Source organism: Pseudoliparis swirei, chromosome 11 (genome assembly GCF_029220125.1).
Source record: "Pseudoliparis swirei isolate HS2019 ecotype Mariana Trench chromosome 11, NWPU_hadal_v1, whole genome shotgun sequence".
Lineage (NCBI taxonomy): Eukaryota > Metazoa > Chordata > Actinopteri > Perciformes > Liparidae > Pseudoliparis > Pseudoliparis swirei.
In genome coordinates, this window is record NC_079398.1 from 7,074,594 (window position 1) to 7,089,823 (window position 15,230).

Sequence of the window (15,230 nt, forward strand, 5' to 3'; positions counted from 1 at the left end):
ACTGACTAACGCTCCACTGGATAAGGACTTAATTGGCCCTAAAAGGACAGCCAGAACAATAAACAACCAGAATAAATACCAATTCAGCCATGCTTGGAAGAGAGTGGGAGAGAAGTTGAGTAAAGAACAGTAACCCTGTGGACATAAAAACATGGACATATTTGGTCTTATATTTTCATGTTTTTCTTAAATTTCTAGGAATATTTCACATTGTTTTTATGTCATGGAGCTTTTGAAAAATAGTTTTTTTGCAACACAATCACTAGGTTGGAATATGCCTCAGTATTTTAATATCAAAGAACAAGACCTTTTGATGAATTTTACATTTTTACATTTCTCTTTTTTTGCCATGACCTCTTCAAAACCAGTTGCCATGCATCTGGCAGATTCAGAAATACTTTTTGCCAGCACATTTGTTTTGTATTAGTAAAACTACCAAATTCACAATTCACTCTTCAAACTACAGACGCGTCTCCCACCAACCCCTCCCACCATCAGCCATCCGACCAATCATGGGCAAGCCTCTTAGCCGTCCCGGGTGTTTCAGGAAGAGCTCTTGCTGCCTTGAGAAACCTGGGGATGGGGGAGTGGGAGGGCGAGCTGGGGGACTGGAAGGAGGATATGGAGACGGCTACGTACCCCAACGATCCATCTACGATACCATGTGCATCAATCAGCAGATTGACAGCCATCACCATCAACCAGGAGGGTCCACTAGGCGAGACCTTGGAGGTGAGGGGAGTTTTAGCTACTCTGCAAGCGGCTCCCTAAGAGTTAGCAGGTCTCCGGCTGACATGTTCGATCCGCAGCCCCGCTCTCTAACTCCGAACCCCTCGTTTGTTCGACGACTGGATGAAAGAGTCATCTACGATTCGCTGAAGCTCGGGGCTCAGGATGTCGATGGTAGTGGCTGCCATTCACCAGGATGTTTCAACCGATCAGTTTCTCCCTCCGTCTCATCATTCTCAGCCCCTGGAGTGTCCTCTTCCTCATCCAAGAAACATCACCAACACCCTCATCACCATGGAGACAGTACAAAGAGCAGAGATGGCCGCCATTCCTGGAAAGTCTTAACACCTCCGAAACACCTGGAGTGTCTGGAGCTTACTACAAACGAAATGATGGACAGAGGAGGAGGGTATCTGAACCCTGGGCAATACCCTCCCCCTGGGGGCCAGTCCTCCTCTCTTACATCCCCTCTCATTTCCCCCTTCTCAGGCTCACCTCTCTCCTCTGGTTACCATACACCAGTGTTTTTCTCCCCTGCCAAACCTCGCCCCAGTCAGTCTCAGAGTTTGCGATGTTCACCTCCCCACACCACCCAGCCGAGGCATTATTCCCAAACCCAGAGCCTCAGACTGTCACCACCCCCAGAGCTTAGACGGTCTCCTTACCGTGCCCCCCTAGTCCAACTGTCTGCTCATGACCTTGAGCAGGAAATGAGGGAACGAGGAGGAGGATGGGGCCGAAATGAGCGGGAAAGGGAGTGGGAGAGGGAGAGAGAAAGAGAAATGGAGCGAGGGTGGGCTCAGCGTGAGTGGGAAAGAGAGAGAGAGAGGGGGAGGCTGGAGAGAGAGAGGGCAAGAGAAAGGGAGAGGAGGGAAACATCAACTTTTGGGACCTTTGGATATGGTCGACCAATTCCACTGCGTTCAGACAGAGATTCTGTGTTTTTAGAGTCCGACCAGGTTCCAGACACAACACCCCTGTTGCCTCCCCAGCCCTCCCCCAGTGCTGCCCCCAGAATGGGAACGGCAGCTGTGGGTAGGAATAGAGCTGGGTCTAAGGTTGGCCCCGAAAGTGGCGGTGGGGGTATGGTTTCAAAGTTTGACAATGGGAGTGTGGGTTTGGTGTTAGTTGACAGCAGATCTGGGTGTGGGCCGAGGTTAATAAGTGAAGTTGGAATTGGAAACATGTCAGAGGCTGAAATCCGGGCTGGAATACAAGAACACCATCGAGTTGAAAGTTGGAACAAATATGACAACGGGTCGAGGGCTAGTATAAAAAATGGGTCTGAAACAAGAATGGGTTCCGAGGTGAAAACACAACAAGGGGGACGGGATCTGGAAGGAAAGGTTCAGTCTGGGATTAGAATAGAAAATATGGCTCCAGTTGTGAACAAGGAAGGGCACAGGGGAGGAACAAGGAGTGGAGAAAAACATGTAAGGGGTGTGGCTCAGGCAGAACCTTATTCTGAGACGATACCTTCAACTGTGACTAACAATGAGAACAGGATTGAGCCTGAAGATAAAGTTGAGATTGGAGATGAACCTGGTTCGGGAATGAAGCCAGAGATTAAGGCAGAAGTTGAGGCCAAAGCCAATTCAAAGCCGGTGGAGAATAGGACTGGAATAGACACTGGGGGTGAAGCTACCGTTAGCAATGAGGTTGGTTCAGGAGCAGAGTCAAGAGTGGAAGCTCAAGTTGAAACAGAAGTTAAGCTTGCTCCTACAGCCAAGCCTAAGGAAGTATTTGATGCTGTTGTCAGTAAGGAAACAGAGACTAAAAGTAACACTGAGACTGGGGTTGTCATTGAAACTCAGAACAGCAACAAGGCTACAAATAAAGACCAGATGAGTACTGTGGCTGGGGGAAAAAATTATACTGTCCCTGCAGATCAGGTTGAGAAAAAGCCTTTGGACGTTGATCAAATTAAATCTAGCCATGTAGAAAGAGGTTCCAAGTCCCACAAGTCCAAATCATCCAAGTCCAGCTCAAGGTCTCGACCTGGCACAGCCACAGGACTCCGACCAGGTGTCCTCAGCCCTCGACTAAGTAGAGGGTTTGGAGACCTTGAGTCAACAGGCCCCCCTGAGAGCATTGAGTCTACCTGGCCTCGACGAATCATGGTCAGAAAGAGGACTGTTCGGCAGGGCGGGGCACTCCATAACTTGCCTATTCTCCCCCCACTCCCTTCTGTTCTCTCAGCGTTGGAGAAGAGGCGCCCTCATGCCCACCTCCTCCCCCGTCTAGGCCACTTCTCAGAGAACCCGCTATCCTGCTCACTCAAAGAGCCCTCCCATCCGGATTTAGGACTAGGGGCTAGTGGGGTTGGGAGGGCTTCCCTAAAGGAGCAGAAATTGGAGCACTGGAGGGTCTGCAGAGAACAAGAGGAATCCATGAGATCCAGGAGCAAGGATAAACAAAGGGAGCAGAGCAAGGAGAAGACTGAGATAGAAGAGAGGACAGGGAAGGAAGAGAAGCAAGACAGGGACAGCAGAGAAGAGAAAGTGAAAGAGGAAGAGAAATTGGATAAGGAAAAAGTTGTGGTTACTATCAGTGAGAAGTTGGCGGAGGAAACCAAACGAGAAAAGTCAGAGAGAAGGGTTGAAGTGAAGGTGCAAGAGTATGTAAACATAAAGGAAGATGTGAAAAAGGCAAGGGATATCGAAATTATTGGGGGGAAAGAGGTTAGAGGAATAACGACTAAGGATGGAATACAAGAGCGGCAGGTACAAGAGTTGGAGAAGAAGTTGGTGGCTAAATCAAAGAAAGAAGAAAGTCAAGCGGAGGAGGAAGAAGGAGGCACATTTGGAGAGGAAGAGGGGATAGAGGGTTGGGACACTGTCCTTGACATGGTCGATACTTTGTGGGAGGATGGCTGGGAGAAAGGGGGAGAGGTTGGAGTTGGTGATACAGATTCTTTCTCGGGCTCCCTGCAACGTTGGCCTCTTCTCCGGCCTCCGATTGGCTTTGGGGGCTCTCATCCCCCTTCCTCGGCAGCCTCGGAGCTCAGCCTGACAGAGTTGGAAAGGAGAGCCAGGGAGCTGGACTCTGACCTGGAGCACCTAGACCTGTCTAAGCCCCACAGGGACACCCAGAATGTCTACCAATCACTGCTGGAGCCACAGAGAGCTGACATGTACCAAACACACCCTGGACCGCAGAGGGAGAAAGCTGTCGTCTCCACAGGTAAACAATTGATTGTTTTACTTCTTCCCATATTATTTTCAGTCAGAATAACACATTGAATATCATTAACAGTTTATAATATTACATTTCCTAGGGACTATGAACAAGTAATCCTATGCTTGAAAAACCAAACCTGACCACTGAGCAAAATATATACTGTAAACTACTATAAACTATTAATGGTGGTCCTCTACAAGGGCACACAATCAGTTAACAATGCAGGACCCACCTTAATTCCAAAAAAATCACAAAACACAATGGAAAGGATCAGAGGAATAAATATATTATTATATCCCTGTTTTTTAATGCCCTTATACTGTCTATGAGATTCTTAAATAGGCTCGGTAAAGTACTATGAAATAAACCCGGATACTGTTGCATGTATACACTTCAACCTGGTTCTGAAGCGCCACTGACTATCTGCACCTCTGACTATCTTCAGAGGTGCAGCTTAACTCTAGTGACGTAGCAGAACAATGGCAGCAACGAAGACATCTTTCATCTGGAGTGACGAAGAAAGAGAGTTACATCTTTCAGTAATGATAGAGGTTGCCCATTTTTAGCTAATGTTAGCCATGTGGGAGCAAGCTATGTTGCAGATAATACTGCATACCTTTTACGTTTTTATTAGTGCTGTGAAAAATAACGCGTTAACTCAGTTAATTAAATTACAGGTTTAACTAGTTTTTTTTTTACGCATTTAACGCATGCGCAGAATGAGCTTCCAATCCGTCTGTTGTTGGTCATCTCTCCAGCAGCATGTCATTCTGTCTCTAGTGTCGCGTTAACACGACTCCGATCTCCGTCTCACGCGCCGCAGAGCTCGGACGCCGGCGTGTGCGAGTACAACGGGACGAAAAAAAGTCACTTGCAAAATGAGCTTCCAATACACCACTTCAATCTGAACTCTGTCCGCTCTCATGCAGACGGTCGTGCTGTTCATCGGTAATGATCCTTCCGCAGGTTCACCTCCGGAAACCTTGTTACGACTTTTACTTCCTGTAGATCAGGGTCTCAACACGTCGATCGCGACCTGCCAGTCGATCGCGGCGTAGTGTTGGTAGATCGCATGACATTAAAAAGATTGGCCCGCCCCCTGACATGTTCTCGATAGCACGTCTTTGTTCTTTTATTAAACTAAACGTCTGTTGTTGATCGTATCTCCACAGCAGCATGTCATTTCTGTCTCTTCGCGTTGCGTTAACACTTATCGATCTCCGTCTCGCGTGCCACAGAGCTCCGTGCGCGCGCATCGGGACCGAGCAAAAAAAAAGTCACTTGTCAATCTGTCCACCTGTCCGGGCCGGTGAGGTTTCAGCTTTGCAGCGGTGTCCCCGCCGTCCCTTTCATCACGGCCCAGTTCATGAAGAAAACCCACACAGTCAGTTTGCCTCAGCAGCTGCTAGAGGAAGACTAGAGGCCTTTAGATTGTATCATGGTGGAGTTAATGGTTGACAAACAAGAAAAATGTTCTGTTTAACCCTCCTGTTACCTTTACATTTACTACCATATTTTACCCTCGGGGTCAATTTGACCCCAGCAATTAAAACCTACAGAAAATTATTAGAATTAATATTGCTTCCCAAGTTTAAGTGTGAGGTACTTTATGTTTGTTTGTTGACTACCTAAATAGCCCTTTAAATAAATAAAAAAGTTGATATTTCTTATATGTTTGACACAGTGAAAAACAGCCTGGGGTCAAATTGACCCCAAAGAACACCAACATTAAACATTGAATGGGGTCAAATTGACCCGAAAGGTAACAGGAGGGTTAAACATTCTGTTTAGGATGAAGATGTATTAATGTTCCATATGGAAGAAAACTGCTAAATAACTGCTGAGTTGCAGCACCATTGTATAGAAGAATGTATATATCCGTCTTTTGTCATAAATCTCTATGTTCTCACAAAATATACCGAGAATATCGGTAATATGTGATTAATCATGATTAATCCACAGAAACCTGTGATTAACCCGATTAAAAATTGTAATTGTTTCACAGCCCTAGTTTTTATATATCACAAGGTTCATAAAAATGCTTTAGCTCAACTTAAATAAATATAGCTATATTATGATAATAATAATTATAATATTGCCTAAAACATAGGCATCATGAAGGAGTTATGCTTAGGGCACCAACATGGCTAGCAGCGGCACTGCAGGGCTCTCAAGTGTCACGCATTGAGCGTGAGACTCACGCATTTCGGTGTTAAGTCACGCACTCCCGCCACACATCGTATTTCTCACGCTGAAAAAAACTCTCGGCTATTTAATGTTTAAATGTGCCGCAGCGCGCAAACATGAGCTGGCCACGCTGCCCTCACCATGAGAAATGGGCTACACAATAGCCAATGAGAAAAAAAACTGTATCTGTTGTATCTGGGTAAGATTTAATCCAGCAACCAATGAAAATAAAGCATCCTGAAATTGCGCGCGACTGACTGATATCCAAAAATTTCGTTCTGTGGGGGGGGGGGGGGGGTGCTGATGGAAATGTCACTCTTGCCTGTCTTCAAAACTTGAGAGCCCTGGCACTGGCTGTGATTAAATATCCTACAGATTGACCAGAAGATTATAGCTCCCAAATCTCATCTTTTAACTGTGTTGAATCTGTGCTATATTTTCCAGGAGTGGTGAGCAGATCCCAGGTCAGTTTGGAGCTCAGTGCTATGGCCTCACCTGTCACAGACACAGACAGACCTCATGTGGACTGGTCAACCAAATCTGCAGGAACTTCCACTGTTGGCACAAGGTAATGCAGCTAAGGTGCACTGGAAATGTGATCAAAGTTACCTCTAGACGGGGTTTTCAAGTTCACAGGGCCACAATGACTTTGGATCAACAGTTCGAATCAATTCAAAGATAAGTTATTACATCATTCATTCCAAAGTAAATTGTTGTGCAGCAGCATAGTAGAAAAGATAGACAAGAAAGATGGTAAACAATCTTGGTGCGATTGAAATAGATTTATTAATGTCACAAATATAACAGCATAAATAAGGTTTTCAAAGTCATTTCAGAATTGGTTAGTTTACTCCAATTTTCCCTAGCATTGACTTATTTACTAAATTCAATGCTATTGGTTAATTTGAGTCCAGCTGACCCATTGCAATAATTTAAATGCTATAATTTGTTTATTAAAGGTGGGGTCAGCGATTCTGGTGAAAGATTGTTATATAATACAGGACTGTCTCAGAAAATTAGAATATTGTGATGAAGTTCTTTATTTTCTGTAATGCAATTAAAAAAACAAAAATGTCATGCATTCTGGATTCATTACAAATCAACTGAAATATTGCAAGCCTTTTATTCTTTTAATATTGCTGATTATGGCTTACAGCTTAAGAAAACTCAAATATCCTATCTCTAAATATTAGAATATCATGAAAAAGTATACTAGTAGGGTATTAAACAAATCACTTGAATTGTCTAATTAACTCGAAACACCTGCAAGGGTTTCCTGAGCCTTGACAAACACTCAGCTGTTATAAATCATTTTTTTTACTTGGTCTGAGGAAATATTAAAATTTTATGAGATAGGATTTTAGAGTTTTCTTAAGCTGTAAGCCATAATCAGCAATATAAAAATAAATAAAAGGCGTGCAATATTTCAGTTGATTTGTAATGAATCCAGAATGTATGACATTTTTGTTTTTTTTAAATTGCATTACAGAAAATAAAGAACTTTATCAAAATATTCTAATTTTCTGAGACAGTCCTGTATATATATATATATATATAATTATTATTATTATATAGTGGAAACTGCTTACAGCGATCACGTCTTTCCGGGTCAAATGATATTAGTAAAAGTAGATGACTATTAGAAACGCATTTAAAAATGTTTTACATCAAATTGACATTAGTAGAATTTCTACATGAATAAGAAGTAATGAAACAGACACTGCACTGGACTAGTGTCAGTCCAAAATCACAAATGACAAATTTGCCTCAGTGGCTTTACAATCTGTATCCATACGACATCCCTGACCTCACATCAGATCAGGAAAAACTCCCCCAAAAAAACTTTCAGGGGGAAAAAAGGAGAGCAACAGGAAGATCCCTCTCCCTGGATGGACAGACGCAGTAGATGTCATGTGTACAGAAGAACAGCGTTATAGATTTACAACATTTAATGAATATGACAGAAATGTATGAATAATTAGTAGTTGGCATGGACCACGATCCAGATTTCCACAATCCATGAAACAGAAGGAGGAAGAGAGGAGAGGGGGAGGGGGCATCAGCAGGAGGTCGGCCCACCAGGCAGGAGGCATCGCGATGGAGGCCATTTAATAATTGAACAGCATTTGTATAGGATTGATTCTGTTCAAGCTTTTCGATCAATGTAGGTGATCACTATGAACCTGTTCACGCTGTATTTAAACTTAACACCCAAACAAATCCAGATCGCTCCCACTGCCACTCCACATTTCCCCCTGTCCTGATCATGTTCTTGATCGGCTTGAATATTGTCGTGTGGCTTGGTCCCGGTCCTTTTGTTGTTTTCCCACTTCCAGCTGTAGACACCAGATTGTTTGTCAGCTCTCACGGGGAACTGACAGCTCGCAGACCGGGACGGGATATTCGCTTAACAAAAAAATCCAACTTTAAGTGATCTGTTTCTACATGTGGCAGATTCATCTGGAGAACATTCATACACAAATCATCAATTTAAACAATTGTATTTATAAAATCATCAATTAAAACAATTATATTTATAAAATGATCAATTAAAACAATTATATTCGTTAACATTTTTTATTTTAACCAAATGAAATAGGCGTGAAAGCACCTCCTCCTCAAATAAATTAGAGGGCTTATGTATCCATATTGGAGTGTCCTTCATCCATTCTGAGTTTGTATTCAAATCAGAGATTGCAGGGGAACTATAAGACAAATCGATAACCTTGACCTTGAAAAAGTAGGTTATGACAAGTCTGAAGGCATCAGTGATAGAGAGAGAGAGAGCATTATATGTCAGGAGGCTCATGGGGATGCAGAAGTCATTTGACGGCCTTGTCTTTTTTCTAGCTCCACTAAGGAGGACAGCTCTCCAGACTCCAACCTAACGCTGGAGTCCGACTCCAGTGGCGTCTTCCTCTCCTTATCCAACCAGAGCCAGGAGGAGGCGGGCTCTGACAGCGACCAGCCGATCAGCGGCTCTGACCTGGGCAGCAGCAGCACGTCGCTGGAGAAAGACGGGGACGAGGGCGGCGGGTTGAAGGGGTGGGGGAGGGAGGAGAGGGCGGAGCTACAGTGGTGCTACCCGTCTCTTCTCGACACCTCCGCGCACGAGGACGTAGGAGGTGATGGCGGGAGAGAGGAGGCAGTGCATGGACAGACGGGGAGAGATGGTGACAGAGGGAAAAATGAGAGTGTAAGGAGGGTTGGTAAGATAGGAACGGTTTCAATCATTAGGACCCAACTGGACCAGACAAACATCGAGGGCTCCAGAACTTTAAATACTCCACACAGTGAAGAGGCACCACCCAGGAAACAAGTGACCCTCATGGGAAGCGACTTCCCTCTTCCCCTGTCTCCCTCAAAACAACCAATCCAACACCTTCTAGATCCCTATCAGAAGCCAATCAGAAGCTCCGGACTAGACTGCGGGGACTTAGATCCCTTTGTCCAATCGGACAGCTTTGTTTACCTTGCCGTGTCCACAAGGCCTGCCTCCTCCCAGGGTGAAGTCGCCTCACTGACAGAAGTCCCCAGCTATGGTATAAAACACGACATTGCGCAGCACCAATCAGAAAGCATGAAAACACACCTCGACCAGTCAAATACAGAATGGACTGCCAAGCCGACTCATCCTGCCCCACAAAAACCAGAGGAAGGAGACTTCCTGTGCACTGACAGCTTCGTCTACCTGGCCGCTCCAGCCTGCCTCCTACTGGGCCCTGCAGGAACCACACCCTACAGCGGCAGGTACGTGTATTTTGTGTGTGTGTGTGTGTGTGTGTGTGTGTGTGTTCACTGTTGCTCTAGTGCATTCCATTGTTCGATGTTCGGGGAGGCCCTGGAAAAGGTTCTGGAAAACATTCAGACGTCAGACGTTCATGTTTTGAACCGGGGAGGGGAGAACTGCCATCTAGGACGGGGGGCACTGAGGTGTTAGAAGGAGCACTTTGAATAGGCATCAAGGGAGCCTAGGTTTGCAATATTTTGGGAGGACATAATTCAATCTACCAATATTTAACCTTTTAATCACCAAGCTATTTTTAGGCCTCTGCTCCAAAAATTGCATACCCACAACCACGAGGGATATTTTAATCATTTTTAGATTTTTACCTTACATATCAGTCTATATTTGACTGGTTAAGAGTAAATAAAGATGGCACAGGGCAAAAATATATAAATTTCAAGTCTGAATTGAAAAAAAACACTTTCATGATGATTATCTAATTGGAATGAGGCAGTTAAAAGGTTTAAAACTCTCACAAATCATAGGACAATATGTGCACATTCTCTCTGCAAAGTTTGACTCTCCAGTTTGAGGTCTCCAAAATGGACATTTTGGCACATTATGGATTTGACTTTTCTCATGTACCAAACCATATATTTCACTTGTATGTTCTCATGGTGTTCAATATATCCAAATACAGCATTTTGCAACTTTTATTGTAAAAAAAAAAAAATATTCATAAAACTATATTTTCCCATAAAAAACAAGAAGTAACTCAGCGGGGGATTGGTCCATTTCAGAAAGCGAGACCTCTTTGGAAACGTCAGAGCCAGTAGAATTGAGGGCTATGAACCAAGACTATTAACAATAGAATCCAGAAAGGTGCGATTTGTGAAATGTAAAATCTGATAGGCTAAAGTAACTTCCCTACACCTGGTCACATGTTACCTCTGCATGTCCAGAGAAGTTGAATGAGGCACAGAGTAGAGGTAGAGCATACATCAGTGTGGATTTACCAGCAAAAATGTGTTTTAATGGTTGGACTTTTTGCTAGCAGGCTTTTTCTGATAGCAACCAGCTAAGGGCCGCTGCCTCCGGAAACATGTTGAGTGGGCCGAATTATGATAATCTTATATTTATGATTATTGAAGTTTTTTCTTTGAGTTATTTTAAATGCCTGTTTAATTTGATGTGCAATATAATATATATATATTTGCTTGTTTTTTATAGCAATAAAGACCCCAGACCCCATTGGGGGTCTACGGTTTTTATAGCAGACCAGCCATGAGGTCACTAAAGTCCAGGCCTCTGTCCTTATTTCCTAAAGCGGCATGTCTCTCTGCATATAAACCGCTTGAAACTGGCGGCTATCAATGAGACAGCTGACTGGTAGTCAGGTGTGCAGTCTGGCACGTCATCAGAGGGGCTGAAGTTACATTTGTGTGGACACTGAGTTTTATTCCATCAAGGCGATTTCCTTGGATGGAGGCGTATTCAGGGCGATGATGGGTCGGTGGTTAGCAGGTCCGTCTTTCAATCAGAGGATCACTGGTTCAGACCTTGGCTAGTCAATGTGTCCTTGAGGAAGATACTTCAGCCTGAATTGCTCCCTGTAGCTGTGTCTACGGTGTATGATTGTAAGTTGCTTTGATCAAATGTAATGTAATCTTGCATTACTTTATGTTACGCTAAGATAAGGTGAGGTGCGTTACGCAATGCTATGCTAATTATAGTTATGTTTTTACTTCTCACTTGCTGCCAGCATTTTTTGTTTTCTTTTCCAAAATTAAACACATAACTATTTCCAGAATGCAGGATATTGTGTTTGATGCTCGTTTTTTAAAATCCATTTCCATGCTTTGATTCACAACCATCAGTCATCTCAGTATGTAATATTAGCACTAGTAATTATGTAATTTTTCTAATGTAAAGATATGCCTGTGACAGTCTTGATTTTATGTTGCAATTTTAAAAGCAGTAATTTTAACACCATTCTAATAAATAGAAGAATGTAGATACTAGAACACTACTTTGAATTGTTTGAAGAAAAGATAGTCGAGGGTCTAGATGCCTGTGATTACTTTGGTCACTATAATCCAATAGTGGATTAATGTGGTTCAATTATTCCACCCAAATTTTGTCTGTGTTTTTCCAGGGAGACAGACTCAGAGAGTTCAGGATCCGACCCTGTCGATCTGTCAGTGCTGGGTTGTGGCTCGGTGGCAGGCGACAGCGACTGGGACTCGGACCTGTCCGACTCAGATCCCAGGCTCTTTGCTGCTGGGAACAAATCTTCCGACGTCGGGCGGTCCAAGCGGCCGCCTGCGGAGCCGGGCTGGGACTTGTTCGGAGAAACCACCGAAGCCGAAGTGCTGAGTGAGCTCTTCAAGGAGCAGGAAGAGGAAAACAACAACGACAATGCAGGGGAGGGCACCGGGGTGACCACCGGCGCGGCAGATACAGCGGCCGGTCCCGCGGTGACCCAGCACGTCACTTCGCCGGTGAAACGGGCAACATCGGCAGATCAGTCAGCAAAGAAGGTGACGTGGCAGTTTAGACCAGCCCAGAGGTCCGTCTGCACAGGAAGCAGGAAGGAGAAAGAGAAGGAAGCGACATCATTGGTAGGGTTCTCGGAACTGAGGGGGGGCGAGACCTATAGACCCTCTTCATCGTCGTCCTCGTCCTCGTCCTCGTCTTCGGGTTGATTTGTGAAGGAAATGTTTTTCTTTTTCTTGTGGGAGGAGCTTCCATCGCCTCAAGCTGAGTTTGTTGCCAATAGAAGAAGAAGAGAATGGAACAACGACCGATTTTTTGTCTGTAAATTTTGAATTTTGCATCTAGCTGCTGCCATTGCCTTCTTGTGATCTACTAAAGGCCGCATAAAAGATGAGCTCATTGTTGCATTTTCTTAGACTAGCCTACTCATTAACATATATAATCAATTTAAAGTAATTATCTCAAAGTTTTCATTGGAATAAATATCTCCTCAGTCACTGTCTGTTGACGGATAAGCCAACACAATGGTGACTGAACCTATGGCCCACTGATGAAAAGCCCGTCCATCTGCAGCATTATGTACTGGGTGTCCGTGGTGACATTCCCTAGAAACATCCAAAGCGGACGCTGTTTGGGTCTTTGGGAATGTGAGATTAAAAAACACGCCTGCAATTACTGCTTTTCGCCATTGGCGTCGCCAAAGAGATGGAAACGGAGATCTTGCAGATTGTAAATTTGAGACAGTGTGAGCCTCAGAAACAGAAACCTACAGGTTGAAATGATGTGGAAACACTGCCACTGACTCTTGGGTAAGATATGCAGAGATGCACAGTGTCATTCATAATGGGTCAAAAGTCAAATTGTTAAACACAGGGTTGATTTATTCGTAACACGTTCACGTTATTCTCTATCTAAATAATAAATCTGAATAGTTTCGTGGGTTTTATTTATTCTATTGAATGTACTGTACAGGATATACACTACTACAACGAAAATCTATCTTGAAATGTAGTTCACCAATGAGGCATTCTCAATGATTTGACTCTTTCAACTGCATTTAATATATTCAGTTACCATAAACACATGAACATTATTACCGTTGGAGAAAAGAATTGTCTGCTATTGAGTTATCTACTTTAAAAGATCGAACAATGTCAATGTGTCTCAAGCCTTATACCTAATTACACTTCTTTCCCCATGTAATGCCTCCCTTTAATACCTGCTCTTAAGTATATAATGTATTTTACATTCACATCCAACATTAAAGTGTATTTAACAATTAATTTATTTATTTATTTTGAAACATTGAGATAGTTATAGTGATAATTATTATATATAAATATATATATGAATATATATATATATATATACAGGACTGTCTCAGAAAATTAGAATATTGTGATAAAGTTCTTTATTTTCTGTAATGCAATTAAAAAAACAAAAATGTCATGCATTCTGGATTCATTACAAATCAACTGAAATATTGCAAGCCTTTTATTCTTTTAATATTTTTTTTATTTTTTATTGCATTACAGAAAATAAAGAACTTTATCACAATATTCTAATTTTCTGAGACAGTCCTGTATATATATGAAAGGTTTTAGTAATAACATTTAATTTAGATAAATTGTATTATCGTTTTGATTTAAAAAATGTGAATGTAGTTATTATATATATATATATTTATATATATATATATGAAAGGATTTCGTAATAACATTTAATTTAAAGAAATTGTTTTATTTATCATTTTGAGTTAAAAAATGGGAATGTAGTTATTTTATATATATATATAAATATATATTTATATATATGAAAGGATTTCGTAAGAACATTTAATTTGAATAAATTGTTTTTATTTATCATTTTGATTTTAAAAATGTGAATGTAATAATTGAGCAATATGCTTGCAGATACATGCTATGTATAATCTGTGTTTCACAAGTGGAAAGTGTTGCCTGAGTGATGTGTATACAAATGGTTGAGTTTAATTGTATTTATACAGCCAAATGCTCATCGTAAATGCAGTCTTACACTCATTTAGAGGATCTGCTGTTACATTATTAAAATTGCCAAAAACAATAAGACCTTGGTTGAGATGATTGATAGCCTTTGTCTCACGCAGGTGGTATATTTAGTGCAAGTGACTTCATCTCCCATAATCCCCTTAGCTTTTTCTCTTGTGGCATTTTTGGCTTTACTGAAGAGAATAAACATGTTGAAGAGGAGTTTTATTTCTTATCACTTTGCGCTCACTCCCTTCCACCATTTGTCACAGTGAGAACATGTGACACATTTAGCTTCAGAAGATCTTCCCCTGAATGCCTGTCAGTTACACCAAATGTAATATGCAGTGTGGAGGCTGGTCAATCATCCCAGCAGTGGTTTTGTTGTTGATGCTATTGTCTCAAAATAAATGTGGTCATCAGTTACTGATGTTAAAATGACACATGTGGACACCTTTCGAAGAGAGCACAGTGCTATCGAATTTCTCATAACTTTTTGCAAATGTGACAACGGCAACGTGGCACCATAATAATTATTGTTTTGATGTGGTTATGAAAGGTTGTGTGTGGGAAGTTATGCCCTGGAGAGCAAATTGCTCTTGAAGCAGGTGTAGTCGTGCTATTTTAGAACTGTTGCCTTGTGCTGCTTTGACTGCCATTCTACACATGAAATGCTTTGCCAGTCCTTATCCTGACAGATGAGGCTCTGTGTAAACCAGCAGGATTTGTTGGAGCCCTCTGGTTTAGTGATGGAATTATGATTATTTGATTTTCCACCATAGAAGAATTACATGCTTGATTTGCATGCATCTTTTTTTTTTTTAAAGCTGCAAGATTGTCAGTAGGTCTTTGGAAGTGAATGTTAACCAGGACTGAACTGATGACTGATGAGGGTTGAAAATGAC

At 42.4% G+C, this 15,230-nt stretch overlaps 1 protein-coding gene across 1 annotated transcript; it reads left to right on the forward strand.

Moving 5' to 3' along the window:
• The first annotated feature begins 579 nt into the window (after positions 1-579).
• Positions 580-10,455, forward strand: LOC130201619 (uncharacterized). The gene is made up of 8 exons (XM_056426694.1): positions 580-732; positions 970-1,032; positions 1,219-1,384; positions 1,678-1,764; positions 2,929-3,279; positions 3,724-3,912; positions 6,541-6,664; positions 8,947-10,455. Exons 1-8 carry the CDS (start codon positions 580-582, stop codon positions 10,034-10,036), a joined length of 2,223 nt encoding a protein of 740 aa, XP_056282669.1. The 3' UTR covers positions 10,037-10,455.
• The last annotated feature ends 4,775 nt before the right edge of the window (positions 10,456-15,230 follow it).